Source organism: Pelodiscus sinensis, chromosome 17, assembly GCF_049634645.1.
Source record: "Pelodiscus sinensis isolate JC-2024 chromosome 17, ASM4963464v1, whole genome shotgun sequence".
In the NCBI taxonomy this organism is placed as follows: Eukaryota; Metazoa; Chordata; order Testudines; family Trionychidae; genus Pelodiscus; species Pelodiscus sinensis.
In genome coordinates, this window is record NC_134727.1 from 24,368,583 (window position 1) to 24,389,067 (window position 20,485).

Genomic DNA, 20,485 nt, shown 5'->3' on the forward strand with positions numbered 1-20,485 from the left:
ATATAATGGTGAATGTTTTACTGGTCATTAAAACAAATACATAAAATTGCTTACTTTCAGTTTTCCTTTGTTGAATGAACATACTGCTACTTGATATGCAGACTGTCCCATGTCAACAAAAACAACATTTCTTGGCTTCTCTTCTAAGGCAGGTAGGTCTTGTTTATAGATTCCATATGCAAGAGCAACTGAAAAAAAAAATATCAATACACACACACCAATATAGAAAACAAAAGTCACACAATCCTTCAACTCCATTTTTGGAATTGCTTTCTTAAACAGTACGGCTACGTCTACACTGGAACCCTTTTTTGGAAATGCTTAAAACAGAACAGTTTTTCCGTTATAAGTATTTCCGGAAAAACGCATCTACATTGGCAGGATGCTTTTCCGGAAAAGCACTTTCCGGAAAACCGTCCGTGCCAATGTAGACGCGCTTTTCCGCAAAAAAGCCCCAATCGTCATTTTCGCGATCGGGGCTTTTTTGCGGAAAAGACTAGAGTGCTGTCAACACTGGCCCTTTTCCATAACAGTTTTTCCGGAAAAGGACTTTTGCCCGAACGGGAGCAGCATAGTTTTTCCGGAAAAACAATGATGATTTTACATTAGATCATCATTGCTTTTCCGGAAAAGCAAGCGGCCAGTGTAGGCAGCTCGCAGCTTATTCCAGAAAAGCGGCTGCTTTTCCAGAATAAGTGGCCCAGTGTAGACACAGCATACTTGTTAAAGAATGACTAAATGTCAAGATTTAGGAACTTCAGGGGATAGCAGAGTTAGTCTGTTACAGGGAAAAAAAAAAACAAATGGACTGGTAGCACTTAGTCAAGATCATTTTTTGTCAAGATTTAGTGCTACTTTACCAAGTTATAAAAGTTTGCATCTGGTTAAATAGACCATATACAAACGTCATGGAAGACTAACTACAAAACTACTTAGTTCCTCCTATGTCTTGCATTTACTTCTTGGATGATCTTTCTAAGACTCTAACAGTCTGGGTCTGTATTACAGAAGTTGCTAAAGTTTGAGGAACTCTGGAGAGCAATCAATGTCAGTTTAGCATATAGAACTGGTAATTCATATGGAAGGGGTTTGACAGACATAGGGGAAAAAAGTTTAAAAAAGTTAGAGGATTGTAATTATAAAAGAGAATAAGAATACCTGAAGTAGTTTCATTTATTAGTCGCAAGCAGTTGAGGCCAGCAATCTGCGTAGCATCCATCACAGATCTCCTCTCTGCATCTGTATAGAAACATGGAACCTGCAAGAAATGCAAAGCATTTAGAAGAGCAAGTGCTCTACCAAATCACCAGGAAAATATTGTTCGGAGGACTAATTCACAAACCAAAGAATGCCTCCCTTTCATTTATTTTTAAGTATTTTCTGCAAGATTAAGATTTTATTTTGAGTGTTGCAAACAAGGAAAAGTGTATCTACATGAGTAAGAGGAGGTTTCATTTAATTGCTTAATTAATTCTCATAACCTTTCCATTCATTTTAGTGAAAACTAATCAAAACCAGCACAAATAAACTATTTTATTGATTAAAACTATAAAAATAAATGGTATAATGTTAGCTGTGATCAACTCAATATCAGTTTTCACAGTGTGATCTGAGTAAAAAGTTACATGGTTTATTGAAAGCAAGCAGGGACAGTGATTTATGTCAACTTCATTTATAAAACTGCTTTAAATACTGCAATACAACTATTACCACCATGATTCTTCAATGTATACAGATAACACTACATTGCCAAATTAATATTACCAAGTTTACCATCACCTACTTACAGAAACAACACAGTCAACTACAGGCTTCTTAAGTGCATTCTCAGCAGTTTCTTTTAGTTTGGTGAGGAGCATTCCTGTCACTTGCTCAATAGTGAAGTTTCGTTCTTCTTCCATATACATAACCTATAGTGAAAAGCTTTTATAAGTTTGGAAAATGACAAGAAACAATACGCTCAAATGACATTAAGGATCTGATGACCTAAGCCTACACAAAAATGTAAGTGGTCCTTAACAGACAAGTCTAGGGCCTTCAACATACTTGCATAATTTCACCACCACCCCGCCCCACTTCACTGCCTAAACCATGCCAGAGGACATCACAGAATAAACTGAATTCTCACTTATGCATACCAATATTTGAGAATTCAAGAGATTGAGAGGCAAGTTGAAAAGGACATTTATGTAAGTAAGTTTCCTGGGTTCCAAATGTAACAATGTATGCAGTTGACTTTACTGGGCCTTCAACAACCCCTGTTCCAGTAGTCATCATCAGGCTATTTTTAAGTCAAGAAAATTGCTCTCATTGTTGAACAGGTTTTGCAATTAAAATCTAAATATATTTACTGAAACATGGTCTGAAATATTCTTTTTTCTCCTCTAGTCTTGCAGTATATCTGAAGTGTTTAGTACTGAACATGGACCTTGATAAACAGTGGCATTCTAACAGAGTTCAAATCCTGGATTAGCTAAATCACAAGTAAAAAGGAATCTGAGTCTTAATCTTCACTTGTGCACATGAGTGACCACTGTCAGTTGGGAAGGTCTACTCAAAACACTCAGGGCTCAAAAGGGTACTGCTATTCAGGCCAGAGTCATATGGAAAAAGTTTGCACAGAGTGTGAAGGATCTATGTACAATTCTGGTCAATTACATCACTATAATTCTGAAATAATTTAGTTTATTTTAAAATAGAACTACTTGGCTATGTCTCCTTCACAAAATAAGTTGCTTTTACTAGTTTCAGTTTTAGCCTACAATACAGATCTCCCTATATTTATTAATCCAGTAAGTAAAGATTTTTGTCATGCAGCAAAGTGCATTTGCAAAGAGAGTCCCCAGTGCAAAAGGGTAAAAGCTAAGCTGACAGATGAATTGTCATAGAGTTTCCCCTTCAGTTCTTTTCCAAGTAGGTCTGACTCACCTTGATGCCAGCTAAGCCTGTTGGCAGCTGGACAAGTTCATATGCCAGGTTGTTTTTTTCATCTTGAATGAAAGGATCTGAGAATGCACGGCCATGAAATCTTTTAAAGCCTTGTACAGTATTCTTTGCATTTGAAATGACCTGGCGAGGGGGAAAAAAACCAAACAAACACGTGAGTATGAAATGGCATGGGAGCTTCTGAATTTGAGAAAAATAATCCATTAGCAAGTTTACCATTTTCTTGCCAAATCAAGATGTGTAGTTAATCTGTATTTTCAAAAAATATTGGAAATATTAAAACAGTCTACTAAAACACTCAAAACGGTAACACTTCCTCTTTCATCTCCCAAATGATTCTTGCAGTAATTTGTTCATGTTTTTTAAAATTGTACTTCAAAACCTTAAGCAAATATTTATGAAAATCCACATAAAAAGTTGACTCTTAAGAGGTATTCTGTAAATAGCCATAAAATCTATCTTTAGCAACATCTCTCTTCCACTGTATTCTTCTCTTCCCCTGCTTTGACTACCTTGCACAATTTGCCATCAACTAAGTTAGGAAGGACATGAACACATTAACTGAAATGTCAGTTTCAGGTCCATCATCTTGTCCTGCTCTGGCCAGCCTTTTCCATGGAACATTCTTGCATGATAATACAAAGTACTTTGGAGCCTTCCTATTTCAAGGACTATTAGCAGCACTTTACATATAGCAATCTTTCCACACGCTAAATTTTCCATTATATTTACATGATTCTTTCACTAGAAACAAGGGAAAGCGAAACAAGGAAACTCTGCTTGTCTACACTTAAAATGCTACAAGCAGCACAGCTGTGTTGCAGCCGTTGAATCACTTCATGTAGAGTCACTCATTATCTATGCTGACAAGAGGCTTCTCCCATCAGACTATAGATAATCCACCTCCCCAAGAGGCACTAACTAAATGAAGAGAATTATTTTGTCAATTTAACACTGTCTACAGAGAGGTAGGTTGACTTAACTACACTTCAAGGGTATGGATTTTTCACACCCCTAATCAGCATAGATAAATGGACAACTTTTTACTGTAGACAAGGTCTTAGACAAAAAATTGGTGGGACATTCAAGGACATGTGTAGTATCAGACATTATCTTTACTTTTTTTTAAAAATAAATCTTCCTTTATTTTTAAACTGACTGTTCCTTTAAAAGGCAACTTGCTCTTAGAACTTCCAAAAATCCAATTACCATTTAAACCTTATATCAATCATGTACCTACACCAATTAGGGATGTTAGTGAGCAGTCAACTACCTGATAACGATAAGCTCTATCAGAGGCAGCCAAGGAGCCCCTGTTTACAGCAGCTAAGGTTGGCCACCATCAACAGGGACTGCTGGACTTGGCACAAGCCAGGACCAAGCTGTCTTGGCTCACACTGGTCCGGGACACTGCTCCTCTGCTTTTTAACTGAAGTAAGAGTCCAGAGGCTCTTACTACATTTAAAATGTAGAGCCACACCACAGGTGTAATTGTAGCACAATTACAATGTGCTAGTACAAACTCTATGTGTTCAAGCATCTCAAGTATTCTGGAAGTATCCTAGAATCTAGAGATATTTGTTCTTGAGAAAAGTTGGTAGCAATTATAAAGATACTTTCTGCATGTGACAAAGTATATCTGGCATGAAACATCTTTTACAAAAATAAAAATTGATGACAATCTGACTGCTAGATAGGGAAAGTCAGAAGTCCGCTAACTCTTGCCTTACTCCCTTATTAATATTTATATAACTATTCAATTATTTGCATTAGGGAGAACAAAATACATCCAATTATATATAAAAACTAATAGCAAATATTTATTTATGTTGTAGTTAAGCACGTAGAATGACAGATTTATAGTTGTCCATGCAACCTTAAATCTGCCCCTTTTGCCTTCAACCTGTGCACTGTCCTGTGTAAAGAACAGTATGCATATGCAATCTTATAATAAAAACATTATCCTAATTTATATGTATAAAGTGGATGAACCAATACTCATGAGAAAATGTTATTTACTTTGAGTGTTTGGTTATGCAATACAAACATTAAACTTTTTGGTAAGTCATTTCTCAATTTTCTTTAAAAAAGGAAAAGGTACAAATTCTATTATGTACACCAAGTAGCACACTTACATAATCCTTAAATCCCAATCCAGAACAATGACAGAATACATTACAATGTTACAAACTGAACAGTTTAAAGCACAAATGCTTCTTAAGATGTGTGAATACCTATTTCCCCACAGACTTTTGCAGTCTCTTTAAAAATAATTTATTTCACTATTAAACTATGCTAACAGTTTTACTTTGTCTTATAAGCAATTATTGAACATACAAAAACCTTACCTGGCTTTTAGCTGCAGCTCCAATTGAACGATTCTTGGGACCAAAAGCTACACACGATCTACGAGAAGAAATATTTCTGAACTAATTTAAATTTAGAAATAAAATATTTCTAACAAGCAGTCAGAGATTTTAAAAAAACTATTTAAAGATTAAGCCTATCACTACATAAATCAAGCCTATCACTACTTAAATCCAATATTTTAATGTAGAACATACTCTGCCATTATGGCTCTAGAACCGTGGTCACCAACAGGTCGATCACTATCGACTAGTTGATTGCAAGGCCTCCTGTCCGCCCCGCCCCCATTTTCCTCCCACCCCCGAGAAGCCCCACTACCTACCTCAAGTGAAAATGGAGGTAGTGTCAGCTTCCCGGGGGTGTCAGCTTCCCGCAGCTTAGCGCTACTTCTGGCGATTCCGGAAGTGCGCTAGCTGCTCTGCCGGGTGTACTGTGGGAGGGAGCATTGGCTCCCTGCACCGCACAGGAGCAGTGAGTCAGCCCCGGGGTTTCCCAGTGCGGGGGGGGGGGGGGGGGGGGGGGGGAGGGTCAGCCCTGGGGGAGGCATGCGCAGGGGGCTGGCTTCCCTGCACTGGAGTGGGAGTCGGCCCGGAGAAGGTACATAGGGGGCTTCCCAGCGCCACGGGGGGTTGGCCCTGGGGCAGGCACGTGCTGGTTTCCCTTGGGGGGGAATCCTGGGAGAAGGCAGATGCAGGGGACTCTCTGCCTCCACTGGCACCCCACTCCCTGCTCCCCAGACCCCACTCCCCAGTCACAGAACTCTGTCCCCACTCTCCTATCCCCAGCTACAGAATGCTGTCACTATTCCCATCCCCACTCCCCAAACTCTGTCCCCACTGGCATCGTGTCCCCAGCTGCAGAACCCTGTCCTCTGCCCTCCCAGCACTCTGTTCCCTCTTCCCTGCCCCCAGCCGCAGAACTCTGTCCCCAGAAAATGTATAATTATAAATGCTTCATTTTAGATTTAAATAGCATGAGTAAAAACCAGACCATTTATTTCATAACTATAAACACGTGATTTTAATTTTATATATCGCATAATTTAAAAATAAACTGTATCAGAGGGTGTAAGTAAGAATTGGGGATAGCAAGTGATGGACAGGAGGAGAATAGAGAGGGCAGGGCTTCAAGGAAGGGGTGAGGCGGTAGATCTTCGCCTGTTCTGAGATTTAAAAAGTGAATTGGGCGTAAAAAGGTTGGAGACCACTGCTCTAGAACAATGGTTCTCCAGACTTTTTGGCCTGTGTCCCACCCCATTCAACACAAATCTTTACACGGACCACCAGCCAACCACCCATAATGATGGAATGTCCTTGCTTATTTCTAAATACGCTGAATTAGGGATGTAAGCGACTAGTCAAGTAGTCACTACTCAACTAGATGCTTCCCTCTCCCCTGAAGCCTCTGTATCAGATGCAGCAAGGCGGGAGCAGAAGACAGTACTGGAGGGAGCCGGCTCAAAAGCCAGTTCCCCCCACCACCGTCTCTGTAGAGGCCGGGGGAAGAGGCACAGTGGGGGAACCCGGCACGAGATGGGACTGAGCAGTCTGGGCTCGCACCAGGTCCCAGACGCTGCACCTCTGCTTTTTAAATGTAGTGCGAGTCTGGCAGTTCTTACTACGTTTAAAAAGCAGAGTCACAGTGAACCCCCTTATCAACTAATCGAATAATCGATGGAAATTCCACCAACTACTTGATTAAACTTACTAACCTCTATTTAACACCCTTACCTTGAAAACTAAATTATTCATATTAGCTTACCAGAGCTACTAACATAAGAGTGTATATAACTGGTAAGAAAGAAAATATTAAATAAATCAAAATAATTCAATAGATTAAATACTTCATCATGTTAGTTTACCAAACTTAATATTATTAAAACTATGTCCAAGACAAAAGGTTTCAATATTGTCTTTAGTTAGCAGGGGTGAGGAATCCATTTTGGGTCAGAAGCAATCGCTCTATTGGGGGAGGAGGTGGGAAAAATCAGTCGGGGGTCACACAAGAGAGGCAAAAAACCCCAATCCTCACTGATGTGGCCCCCAACCGACACCTCATTCTCCTAGCACTCTAGCCCTAGGGTGTGCTAGGAGAGGGGAGGGAGGAGGGAGGACTGAGGCACAGAGCTTCCCATGGGCCAGATTAACTTTTTTGAAGTTCTGGGGTTGTTAGATTTTGTGAGCCCCCTGCCCAGGCTTTGGGGTGAGGCCAAAAATGAAGGGCTCAGTGTGCAGAAGGGGGCTGCCAGGGAGTGGGATAGGGAGGGGGCTGTATAAAGGTGTGAGGTCTGGCCGGGAGGGAGGGTGCCGGAGCAGGCTGACGGTGAGGTGTCTGGAATGAAGGAAGGGCGCAGCAGTGGACATGGGGTGGGGATGCCTGCCAGGAATGTGAGTGCAAGAAGGGAGGATAAAGTAGTGGGCTGGGGTGTAAGGTCTCAGAAGGAGTAGGTGGGATGCATGAGGGAGATGGCAGTGCAGAATCTGGGAATAAGAGAGGATGGGAGGTGCTCACCTAACTTCGTGCCCCCCGGCACTCCCTTTGGCTGTGACTCGAGCCAATGGAAGAGCAGCGGGAGAAGCCTCCAAGCAGCGCATCTGTGCACTGCCATTTCTCCAGTCAGGTAAAGGGGGAGCAGCAGCGCATGTAGCTGCTTGCTCCCCAGTAAGGCTGGAGCACCAGTGAGGACTCCCTAATCCAGGAGGTGTCAAGGGGCTGAGCCTCAATCCACAGCCCACCTGCAAGGCAGTTTGGATCACAAGTGGTCCATGGACTTCAGTTTGAAAACCACCACTCTAGAACAATATCTGAAGAGCTTAACACTCATTATGGAGCAATTTTCTAACAAACAGTGAATTTATGAGCAGTGAAACCTGCTAGTAGTCATTCCCTAATTTAGTCCATTAAAATTTGTGGACACTCATTATGATAGAAGAGCAAACTACTCAGTTACATACTTTAAGTTTCATAAAAAAAACATTTGTCCAGTCTTAATTTTAACATGTAAACATGTTTACATTCTTCACCAAGACAATTCACAATTTAAAACTATTTCTAGTCACTTCTGAAAGTTTACTGGCAAAGTAATTTACACAGGTGGATAGTAGATGGTTGTTCACTGCAAGATTAATTTACAGTTGAGAGCTAATTTTTATCCATTAAAGCAGGTGATCATAGATACCCAATTTCACTATCATATTTGTCAATATAAAAGTTATACTAAGGACAAAAAATCATTTTATAGTTAAAATTAGCCAACTATTTATTACTTCCCATTTTTCCAAATTTCAAGTTAACTCTGCAGCTCCAACAAGCAGCAAGACTGGATAAAATAAGCACAAGACAAAAAGTGCACAAACTCCAAAGTATAGTAAAACTCTAATAGTCCGGCATCCAGTTGTCTGGCACTCCTGATAGTCTGGCATCAACTGGAACCCGGAACCGCTCAGGTCAGCTGTTCTCACGGCCAGGCCGCTGTGAGCCGCACACACTCTCATAGTCCACGCCATTCCACTCATGGTCCCCAGCGCACTCATCGTCCAGCCTGCAAGTACTAGCAGCCGACTGCTGAGCACAGGCAGCTGCTTCGGGACCCAGACATAAGGTTGGGGGAGAAGGGGGATTGGATGACAGCAGGGAGAGGAGGTGTTTGGTTCTGGGGAAAGAAAGGGGAGGGGAAGGGGACTGGGTCGCACGTGGCATCCCGGCCAGCTCACTGAAAATCCGGCCACTCAGCGCACATGCCCCAGCACCTGGAGAGAGACGCACAGCCATACTAGCGGCTCTGGGACCCGAGCATAAGGTGGGGGGTGGGGGGGGGGCAGAGCGGGATTGGGTTGGGAGTATGCCCCTTTATAAGTACCTCCTGGTACTCCAGCATATCCCATAATCCGGCACCATCTAGGTCCCGAAGGTGCCGGATTATCGGAAGTCTACTGTAATCATTAAGATTTAGATGACGGAAAGCCAAATAAATACACTTTATGGAAAATAATTTTATATACTGCTTTGTGATGCCTTCCATTCTTTAAGAGATAAAAGAAGTCCATCTTTTTTAAAGAGTTAAGAGTTACATACTTCTGGTCAAACTTCCTTACCTGAAGTATTTTCACACTCATCTTAAAGTTTAATAGCCCTTACAAAAACAGATTACCCACATGGTTCCATTAGGCCAAATTATCTACAATGTTCCTTGCTGACAAAATGATTATTTCAACCGTTTTTTACTACTTAAACATATCTTAATAGACAGGGCTTGACAAATGGCAGCGAAAACCGCTTGCCAGCCCCATACTACGCATGCACAAGAGCCGCATTGCGCATGCGCGCGCCGCAAATCAACGGGGCACGCGGCTGAAGTCTATTCACCACGGGTGAGTAGACTGTATAGTTTGTCGAGGCCTGGTAATAGATATTATTACATTGAGCTCAATGCAGCAGACAAGACAGCTCCACTACAGAACTTGTGGTCCTGTGGGAAACAAAAGAAAATGTGTTTCTGGAATATCCCACTGTGTTAATTAGCTTAAAAATATTGAATATACAGACACCACCAGCATTGAAATTTGCCGTGACATGATCATGTTGATTATTTATATAGCCAAGGCCCAACCAAAATCAGTCCTTTGTGATCAATTTCATGGTCATAGGGTTATAAAAAAAAAAAAAAAAAACAATCTCATGTTTTCACATACTTAATATGAATTTACGGTTGTAACTGTAGGAGTCCTGACCCAAAAAGGGTTGTGAGGAGGGGTTTGCAAGGTTATTGTGTGTCACGGAATTACCACCCTTATTTCTGTGCTGTTGCTGGTAGCAGCACTTCCCTTAGAACTTGGCAGCTGGCAAGCAGCAGTAACTAGGCAGGAGTCCAGCTCTGACAGCACTGCCACTGCCAGCAGCAGAGCAGAATTAAGGATGGCATGGTATGGTATTGCCTCAGAGCTGGGCAACTGACCAGCAGCTGCCATTCCGGCCACGCAGCTTTGAAGGCAGAAGTAAAGGTGGCAACACCATGACTCTACTACAATAACCTTGCAACTTTCCCATGACCCTCTTTTGGGTCAGGAGCCCCAGTTGGAGATATGCTTGTCTCCCCTGTAAAATATGTATTTCTCTGTGGTCTGCAAGGGAACTCCATGTGGTCCGTGCGCCCTACTGATAGACTCCTCCCCCTTCTTCCCAGTGCTTCTTGGGTCCTGCAGCTAAGGCAGGCTTACCTGCCTTTATGCAGCACAGCTCCCAGAAACATCTGCAAGGTCACTGCAGCAGCCTCTAGGTGCAGAAGTGGCCAGGAAGACTCCATGCACTGCCTCTGCCCTAATGCTGGCTCTGCAATTCCCAGTGACTGGCTCCTGCACCTCAGAGCTTGCAAGAATCTGACAACTGCATCTGGAAACACCACCTGGACCTTGCTCTGCAACCCCATGACTGAGCCCAGAACCCTCTCTTGTGCCCCATACCCCTCTTCCCTGGCTCCACTCTATTCCACAGCTGGAGTCCTCACTAGGGGTGTTAAAATGCCAATATTTGCCTAAACATGTAACCACTGAAAAACTCAACCGTTACACGCACCTGCAGCTGGCTCCCCTACGAGCCAGTGAATACCACAAGCTGGCTTTTAAGCCCAAGCGTATCGGTTAACCATTTACTCTGTTATGCATTCTCATTCCTAGTCTGGACTAGGGATGTTGGCATATAGTCGATCACATGATTAACCCATAAGCCTGGGCTTATCAATTAATCCTAACAACTATATGCACCCCCACTACTAGGCAGCAAGGTTAGGGGCTTTTAAGCTGGCACCCCATGCATGCCAGCTCCTGGAGAGCTGGCTGCACCACACCACTGCCTCCGACAGAGAGGCAGCAGAGTGGGGGGTGAGAGGGGAGGCAGGAGCTGGTACACATGGGAAGCAGATTTCAAGTGGGCTCCCCATACATATCGGCACCTGTGGAGCCCCCTGCAGGGCAGATGGGAGTCAGTGCTCATGGAAAGCAAGCTGTTAAACCCGCTGTCAATGAGCACCAGCTCCCACCTACCTCCCCCACCCACAGGTAAACATGTAACTGCTAAAATGTACAGCAGTTACATGTTTACACAAGTACACACTAGTTAGCATCTCTAGTCCTCACACTCCTCACATACCCCAACCTCCTGTGCCTGCAAGGTGAAAGTGAGCGTGGATGGGGACAGTGAACCACAGAAGGAGAGGGAATGGAGCATGAGACACAGGGCCTCAGAAGAGATGGGGAAAGTGGTCCCCTTCAAAAATGTATACCAAAATGAGGGAGAAGTACACAAAAGACCAGACTTCACAGGGGAGATCGGATTTCTTCATGGTCCATGACATTTTTCATGGCTATGAATGTGGTAAGAGCCTATTTACATCACCAACAACGGCTATATCCAGTTAACAAGTGAAAGCTAGTCATGTACTTACTTGTAGGAGTACACTGAAATGAAATTAAAAGGAATCTATTTAAAAACCTGTCTGGCGCTTAACAGAATTCAAAGGCTTGACAAATAAAAAAAACTAACAGGTTCTATTTTATGAAAAACATGGCAATTATAAAGCTAATATTACAGGCTGGTTTACCCTGCAAAGTTAGGTCAACTTCACTACATAGCACAAGACTGTGAAAAATGTTATGGACTGTTTGATAAAGCAAGTCAACTTAAGCCCCCGTGTAGACACTGCTAGTCAATGGAGCTAAGTCTACACTGCTGGTTTTACCAGCAGTGAGTATACAAATGAGGTGTGGATTAGCATACCATGCCTCATTTGTATAATTTATGCACACCGTTTTTGTGAAAAGGGCTTTTGCAGAAAAAAGTAGTGTGGATGCGTTTTTTTGCGCAAAAACCACGTTTTCCGCAAGATCGGTAAACATCCTTTTTTGGGGCATAAGGATCTTGTGGAAAACGGGGGTTTTGCGCAACAAATCACATCCACTACCCCCTTCCTCCCCCCGCCCCCGGGGCAAAAATGGTGTGCATAAATTACGCAAATGATGAGCCATGACATGCTAATCCACACCTCATTTGCATACTCCCTACCAGCAGTGTAGACAAAGCCTCGAAGAATTGTTCCGTCTGCCTAGCTATGGCCTCAGAGATGGATTTACTACAGCAATGGAAGAAATGCCACTGCAGCATTTTTAGTGTAGACCTAACTACAAGAAACCAGATTTATTAAACGAAATTGGCCTTAAACTAATATAGATACATTAACTGGAGGGTTCTTCATCTCTCGTGGATACATGAGCATATTTAGCTATGTAACTACAAAATTTCTCAATCATTCTGAACTCACAGGAACATAATAAGTAAACCAAATGAAGACATTTATCAAAGATTTCGCTCCCTGATTGCTGGCAAATGAATGTTGGGGAGCTTTGCAATTCTTTACTATTGTGTTTGGAACCTGCCTGGCCTATACTGGCATTACTGGCCAAGTCTTCCTAAATATTTTCTGTGTATTTTAAGACACTTGATACTATTTCCTTTTCCTTCCAGCTGACTATACACAGACCTCAGTCACAGGTATAACACAGACGCATCAAATCTCAAGCTATATACTTTATGTATTCTTAAGGAACATAGCCACTTAAGTTATTTCAAAAAAACATTACAGGACAAGCACACTAACTGGTTACAATTTAGTTTACAAACAGCAATAAATTTTAAATAGAAGCAGATGCCCTTACAATCAAAGATGCAGGAAGCTTAGTGAAAGCTTATCAAGGCAGAATTTCAGCAGTTAAAGAAGCTTTGAATTCCCTCCCATATTATGTTAGAACAAAGTAAGATGTGGGTGCTGCTCATATAATCACTTGAGTCTCCATTCTTAGGTTTACACTTATCCTTTGTCCCTATGCACTTCATTGGAAGATTAATTCCTCTTATCATACAAGACAGAAGTCCAGTTACCACACATACATTACACCAATTATGTTAAATCAAGGTCTTAATCTGTTTAGTTAAACCAGCACATCTTCCTGACGTGGACACTCAAATTGGCTTAAAAATCCCTTACCTTAATTTGGTACTACAGTAAACTTCCGATAATCCAGCACCTTTAGGACCCTGGGGGTGCCGGATTATCAAATATGCTGGACTATCGGAAAGGGGGGCTTTGAGGGGTCTAGGGTGGGGTGGGGGATGCCACCCCAGACCCCTCATAGCCCCCCCTTCCGATAGTCCGGCTCTGTCCCAGGCGTCCCTGATTCAGCCGCTGCTGAAACTGACCAGCAGCAGTTGAACGGGGAACGCCTGGGGCAGAGCAGCTGGAGTGCTGCCAGATTGGTCCGGTAGCACCGACCCTTGATGCGGCGAGACCAACCTGGCAGCACCCCAGCTGCTTTTGGAGACGCCTGGGGCAGAGCAGCTGGGGTGCTGCTGGGTTAGTCCCACAGCGCCGAGGTGCGGTGCTACTGGACCAACCCGGCAGCACCCCAGCTGCTCTATCCCAGATGTCCCCAAGTAAGCCGCTGCTGATACTGACCAGTGGCTGACTCCAGGAAGCCAGGGAAGAGCTGCTCTGCCTCAGGGTTCCTGGTGTCAACCGCTGGTCAGTTTCAGCAGAATCGGGGAAGCCGGGGTCAGAGCAGCACCAATGGTCTGGCTGGCCTGGAGCACTTCTGGGTTCCTGATGGTGCCGGACCATCAGGAGTGCCGGACCATCGGAGTTTTACTGTATATGGGTAGAATCTGGTATGCGCTACTCAAACCATTTATTTAGGCATGGTCTACATTTAAAATAAGTCAACCTAGCTACATCACTCACAGGGTGAAAAATCAACACCTTGGAAAACTGTAGCTCTTTCCATGATAATTCATAGCATATATGCAATTAGGTAAATGAAGGAATGCGTCTATCAACCTAGTTATCTACCTACCTTCATTCAGGGAGTTGGTGATCCTCCACTACTGGAGAAAACCCTTCTGTCAGCATAGACTGTATCTGTACTACAGGGTTATGCCAGCATAGTTATGGCACCAAAGCTATGCTGATATAGTTCCCAGATTGGCCTTTGATTGGTTGGTGCAATTTCTGCTTCTGTTTAATGACAACTTAAATCTTCAAAATTGAGAATTCATTTTCTCCAGAAATCTGTTATGTTCCTGTTCATTTTTGTGTCATATGAGCACTTCAAAATATTCCCTTTTAGGTTTCATCATCTCAGTTACAAATGAAGTCACAAAAATATTCAAGCCAATGATTGTTAAAGGGTTCATGCCCAATAGGTCTAGTCAATAGTAAGCATTCACCAGCATGACTGGGGAAAGGGACTCCATATATTCAAAGTTGAGCAAACATTGAGTAAATGTTTAAGGTCATGTTCTGCCACGGCATGAACACGTGTAGATCCCACCAAACTAAGAACCTAACAAGCACGGCTCAAAGAGTAGAATTCAAGGACAACTCATTTTCCTTAAACTCAACTGTAATGAGTTGCGCAAAGTTATTTTTGCTAATATTTCAGTATATAGTTGCTACAACAAGTCACACATCCTGATTCTGTTCTTGGTTTAAAACTCATTATGTAAACTAGATCAACCCACATTATTTGACCCTGCCTCCATATTGGTTTGGTTTTTATAGAAAGTGTTGAATCTATGGAACCAGTTAATATCAAACGTATCATAGAAGTTCAAGACTCACTTTGAACTCATTTTAGATTACACATTGGGACCAAAAGTTTCAACATTGACTAGTGATTTTGGATGCCTTGTTTTTCTGAGTACATACCTGATGATACCCTTTAAAGAGCCTAATTAATATTATGTGCTAAGAATCCATTCTCTGAGACCCAGGCCCTCTTCTCTCTCTAAGAGGTATTACGTAATTATATTTTGTACATTTGTTTCAAACTTTGGTTAAGGTTATTTCAAATTTTGTTTCTGATACACCAACTAAATGACTTCCAAGTTTTTAATCCTCTACTGCCCTTAGTATAAATCCAGCATGAGTTTATTTTTTAACATCTACTAGCTATCGTGGCAAAATTGCATTATACTGTATATATGGAAATGGAAAGCCTCACTCATTTCAGAGTTGCAAAACTAAAAAGCAATGATTTTCTGAATAGGAAAGATTTGACAACCAACATCTTGAAACTGTTACTGCCTACTTTTATTACATTGTTTTTCAAATCTGTTTAAATACTCATTTAAGAAACAAGTACTCACAGTAATACTTTGTATAGAACCAGTAAAAGTAACATATTAGTCACACAGCTCTTGTCCATTTATTCCTTAAAGACAGCCAGAGTTATAGCATTATTTAGAAGGAAGCAAAAAGAGGCCATACAGCTGGTCATCCATCACTGTCTCCAAGGCAAGATGAGAAAAAACTGACAAATTGAGTTCCAAAGGCACAATTTTACCAGACCTAGGAGTTTGCTGTAAAACACTATCAGTTCCTATCATATTGTTTTCAAGTGACTGGACATTTACTCTGAAACATCACACTCCTGTTACACACTAGAATGCAGCAGCAAACACAGTGAACAATTTTATACAAGTCAGCCTCCTCCCTCCTACAGCCACTTCTAATTTCAGCTACATTACTGACATAAGTCATCTTACCTCAGTTTCCCTTCTTGGTGTGTGGAAGTGTAACCATGTACACAGTTAATGGATGAGCCTGAGCTCATCAGTTAACCTTATGGTTACACGGAGGTTCCTGGACTCCAAGGCAGTAACTTGGGGGAGGGAGATATGCGCTCGGAGTCAATTTTAAAGCCTCCCGCCTCCTCCCATATAACTGACGAAACATGGTTAATGAAATACATTTTAACATCCCTAACAACCACCCAGTTCCTATTTCTCGGTTATGTTTGGTAGGGTGCCTCTATCTGGATGTACCCAGCTGGCACCTGTGACGCATCTTAAGTCTTTTAGCAACAGTCCTTGCAGTCTTTTGGTTGACTCATTTTTTCACTCTTCCTTGTAGGATTACTATAATTCAAGTTCCCAAATAGAGGGCACTGACTAGGGGAGGAGGAGCTGTAAGGGGGTATTTGCAATGGGAGGTGCCCATTGCAATTTAGGACATGCTGAAAGGGTGGTGGGGGAGAAGACACACAACACCCTGCTCCATCAGGAGCCCTACTGCTGAGTAGGGATGTAATATCCCAAGTAGTTTGTTAAGTGGCTAACTATAGCTTTAACTGGTTAACCGCCCGCTGAGCCATGGATGGTGGGCCTGACCAGGCAGGTGCAGCGCCCCCACCAGTGGTGGGCCCAGCTGGGCTGCTCTGGTCAGGTTGGGTGCCAGTTAACCAGGTAAGCATTAGGGATGTAAAGTTATTACAATTTAAATGATTAACCATAAGCATCAGCTTACTGGATTCCGCTACAGTTATATGCTGGCTCCTGCTCTGAGGGAGCCGTTAGCTATCCCATGCCATTGGCTCTGCAGTACAAAAACTATGCTACAGAATCTGCAGCAAAGCCAGCTCCCAAGAAGTGGGGCTGGCAACCAGGAATGGGCCACTAGCTCCTGGTCCTTCTCCTGGGGAACCAGTTGTGCTGCAGGCTCTGCAGTATAAACCTTATATATAAGCTTTATACAACAGAGACCACCACACATAGTGCCTGGAGGCAGGGCCATCAGCCAGTGCGCTCCAACCTCAGTCCCACTCCATGCTGCTGCCTCTGTATAAGCATGTAATCGATAGCATTAACCAACAAGCTTTTGCTTATCCATTAATCAACTATACTACACTATTATATCTCTATCACACAGAACTGAGGATGTTAACTAGTGATTGACTAATTGAGTAGTCATTGGAATTTCCATCCACTACTCAACAGGCACTTCCCGCATTCCTCCTTTGAAATGTACAAGAGCCCCAGCAGGGTCTCTTGTGCATATCAAAGCAGTAGCGCAGCATAGAGCCCAGGGTCAGCGCGGGACACTGAGTCCCCTGCTGACCCTGGGCTCCATGCTCTGCTGCTGAATGAAATGCCATGCAGAGCCAGGGTCAACACAGGTTCCATGCCACATTTCCCCACCCCAGGGTCAGAGGACTCCCCAGCTGATCTCAGGTTCTGCAGAAATGCCACGCTGGAGTCCCCAGCTGATCCCTGGCTCCACATGTGCAGCACTGCACAGCTGATCCCGGGATCAGCTGTGCAGCACTGCCCCTTTGAAACACCAAAGTGGTATTCAAAGGGGCAGGCCCACAGAGCCCATCTCCGACTCAGCTGTGTGGCAGGAGCCCGGGGTCTGCTGGGGATTCCCCAGCTGATCCTGGGTTCAGCGAAAATGCCACGTTGGAACCCAGGATCAGCTGGCATCCCCAGATGAACCTGTGCTCCACACGTGCAGCACCGCACAGTTGATCCCAGGCTCAGCTGTGCAGCACTGACACTTTCAAGTACCCCCTTTCCCCTCACCCTTTTCTGCCTCTATCTGATAGAAGCAGCAAGGCGGGGGGGAGGGGGGAAGAATAGGAGAGAGAATTGGATAGTCCACAAGTCTTTACCAGCCATACACAGATCTCCCCAGAGCCAGACACCCACATCCCTCTGCCATCAGAGTTCAGCCATAGGCTTGACTTCATGCAGTTTCATTACTGTGCCACCAAGAAATGAAGGTCCTGCCCACTTCTCATCCTCAGAGAACCAGCACAGCTAGATCTCCTGTTCTTGCTCCAGCCCCAGAAAGACAAAGAATGCAGTAGCCAGAACGTAAATAATTGCAGGGCCTCCATCCCGACAAGATTGGGTACTCTTCTCACTGTGGCCCACACACCACCAACACAGGCACACTGCAAAGTGATAAACTGGGCTTTCTGCCTGATTCAGTGGCCACTAGTGGCAGCCAGCAGCTATGCAGCACCAAGTCTCCAGGGAAAAATGAAATTCTGCAGACAATTATGCACAAACTTTACATTATGCAGGTAGTACAAAACTCCCCCACGAGTACCCATAAGAGCTGACAGACAAAATGTTCATAAGACTGTGAAAAAAAGCACAGAGGACAGGCTGAAACATACAAGCAGTGACAAAGAGCATGTTTCTCAACTTCTTGGTTCCATTTATGTATAGTCATTACTCATTTAACACTGCCTGCTTAACATTTTCGCAATTGCACGATTTTTTTTAGGGAACGTTTTTCGAATAACACGACCATCCCCGAAATAACACAAAAATAATCAAGAGGTGGACTACTTCGCACAGCAGTATAAGTTGGTGAAAAGTGGTAATACACATGAGCAGATAAATACACATGGTCAAGCTGCTCCTCCGCTCACTCACGTTTATCTTTGTTTTAACAAACCACAGCAATTTGTGTTGCTAGTTATCTTGTGTTGCTAGATATTTCATGTTGACATTGACGACCCGACACCAACACAAAATTGACCTGGCCACCACCACCTTTCCCATTTTTTGAATGGGAAAATTGACCCCGCATAGCCCGTTTTCGCTTAGCACAAACATTTTCAGAGACGCATCTATAGCGTTAAATGAGGATTTACTGTATGTACCGGCTACAAACGCGAACCAAACACATTTACACAAGTTTCTTACTTGAAGGAGTTCGATTGTTTTGAGAAGTTACATTCCCCTCCTCCCCACATCAACCTGCTCACTTCAGGCCTCGCTGCTTGTGCTCCCTTTCATTTCCCTTTCCCGAAAACACGCGCCCCCACGGGGCGTAGCGTGGCTCGCAGGCGCAGTGCCCAGGCACGCGACGAGCCGGCAGCAGCGCCTACCCCTGGAGGCAGGTCCGAGGGGAGCGCCCGGGCTGCTACGAGCTCTCTGCGGGGACAAACATCCCGCCGCTCACCGCAGCCGTTCCCGGGCCCTGCAGCTTCGGGTTTGTCGGCGGCTTTTCCACGCTACGGAGATTTACTGCCCCTCCCCCCCGTTAAAGTTAGCAGCGTGCCCCCAGCAAGCAGCGCCGCAGGCCCCAGGCGCAGGCCTGACACGCCCCGGTACCGCGCGCCGCCCCCCGGCCCGTGCCTCTCCCGCCTTTACTCACGGGGTGCTGCGGTCGCTGTACTCGTTGGCGACGGTCTCGATGCCTCCGGCCCGGGCCACGGCTACATAGCAGCTCTGGAAGCCCAGATCGATGCCCACCACCGACATGCTGCGGCCGGAGGGGCTGAGGAGGGCGCCGGGCAAAAGCTGAGGAGCTCCGCAAGGGTCTGGCTCGGTCCCGACCGGCGCCTGCGCCTCACTAGTGCGGACGCAGCCGACGCAGCCCGTTTAAATGAGCAGCGGCTCCGGCAGCCTCCTCTCGAGGGAGGGGGAGAGATCTCGAAAGATCCCGTCCTGCCGTGAGGAGGGGGCGGGGCGCGGAGAGAAAGAACGCCTCTCGCGAGATTCCCTCGGGGCGGCTCCCTCTCCTTCCCTTCCCCCTCGCCGCCCGAACACGGGGGCCGGAGCGATCGTTGGGATCTCCGGAGTGGTTCTACGCCCCGCGGCTGCTACGCATGCTCAGAGGTTATCTCTGACTTCAGGCGCGTGGGGGAGGGGCAGTTGACTCGCCTTCTTCCTCACAGCTCCGCCCCCTTTTCTTATCCTTTCCTCGAACCTTCTCTTTCGCTCAGGCCGGCGCGCCCCGTGAGTCACGGGATGGTCTCGTCCTCAGGGGACGGACCGCCTCCCCGCCTGCAACGTCATCGTCCTGCCTGCCCTGCTGGGAGGGGGAGGGGGAGGGGGAGGGGGGAATCCTTCCCAGAGCTCTTGCCTTGTTGCGGTGGTTAGAGGCGGGCAACTGTCCCGTTTCTCCAATGAGAGGCGCGTAGAGTTGCCAAATACGTTCACAAAACATTCTGGGGGGGAGGAATTGGTTGTGAAAAAAAGGGGGGGGGGACCAAACTTGTTGAGTGAAAAAAAAAAGTTTCTGTGCCTTTAAATTCCCCCACTCCCCCTGCCCCCACCAGATGTGGCAGGGGGGAAATGTCTCACCAGCCTTCTGTCCAAGAAAAACAAAATACCGGACATTTTATATGTCCTGTGTTTTCTGTTTTTTTTTTTTTACGGGACAGAAGATGCAATTACTGGACTATCCAGGCAAAAACCAGACACCAGGCAACCCTAGAGGAACATGGGGTCACCGGACAGAGCCCTGGGGTCCTCCACCTGTGCTCCAGCCTGGCTCCCCTCATACAGCCCACCCTTGAAATACAACAGCCAAGTGAAAACTTAAAAA

General features: G+C 44.7%; 1 protein-coding gene across 2 annotated transcripts in view; it reads right to left on the reverse strand.

The window, feature by feature from the left end:
• HSPA4 (heat shock protein family A (Hsp70) member 4) overlaps positions 1 to 19,904 on the reverse strand; it is a 51,160-nt gene extending 31,256 nt beyond the window's left edge. Inside the window, exons 1-6 of one of the 2 annotated variants that reach the window (XM_006128531.4) lie at positions 19,310 to 19,904; positions 5,295 to 5,352; positions 2,929 to 3,069; positions 1,788 to 1,910; positions 1,159 to 1,258; positions 55 to 188 (exon numbers count right to left, since the gene is read on the reverse strand). In XM_006128531.4, coding sequence (XP_006128593.1) covers positions 55 to 188; positions 1,159 to 1,258; positions 1,788 to 1,910; positions 2,929 to 3,069; positions 5,295 to 5,352; positions 19,310 to 19,416 — 663 coding nt within the window. In that variant the 5' untranslated portion in view covers positions 19,417 to 19,904. Of the gene's footprint in view, positions 1 to 54; positions 189 to 1,158; positions 1,259 to 1,787; positions 1,911 to 2,928; positions 3,070 to 5,294; positions 5,353 to 18,855; positions 18,921 to 19,309 lie in introns of those variants that run through there. The other variant, XM_075900320.1, reaches the window with a different exon arrangement.
• Positions 19,905 to 20,485: the final 581 nt, after the last annotated feature.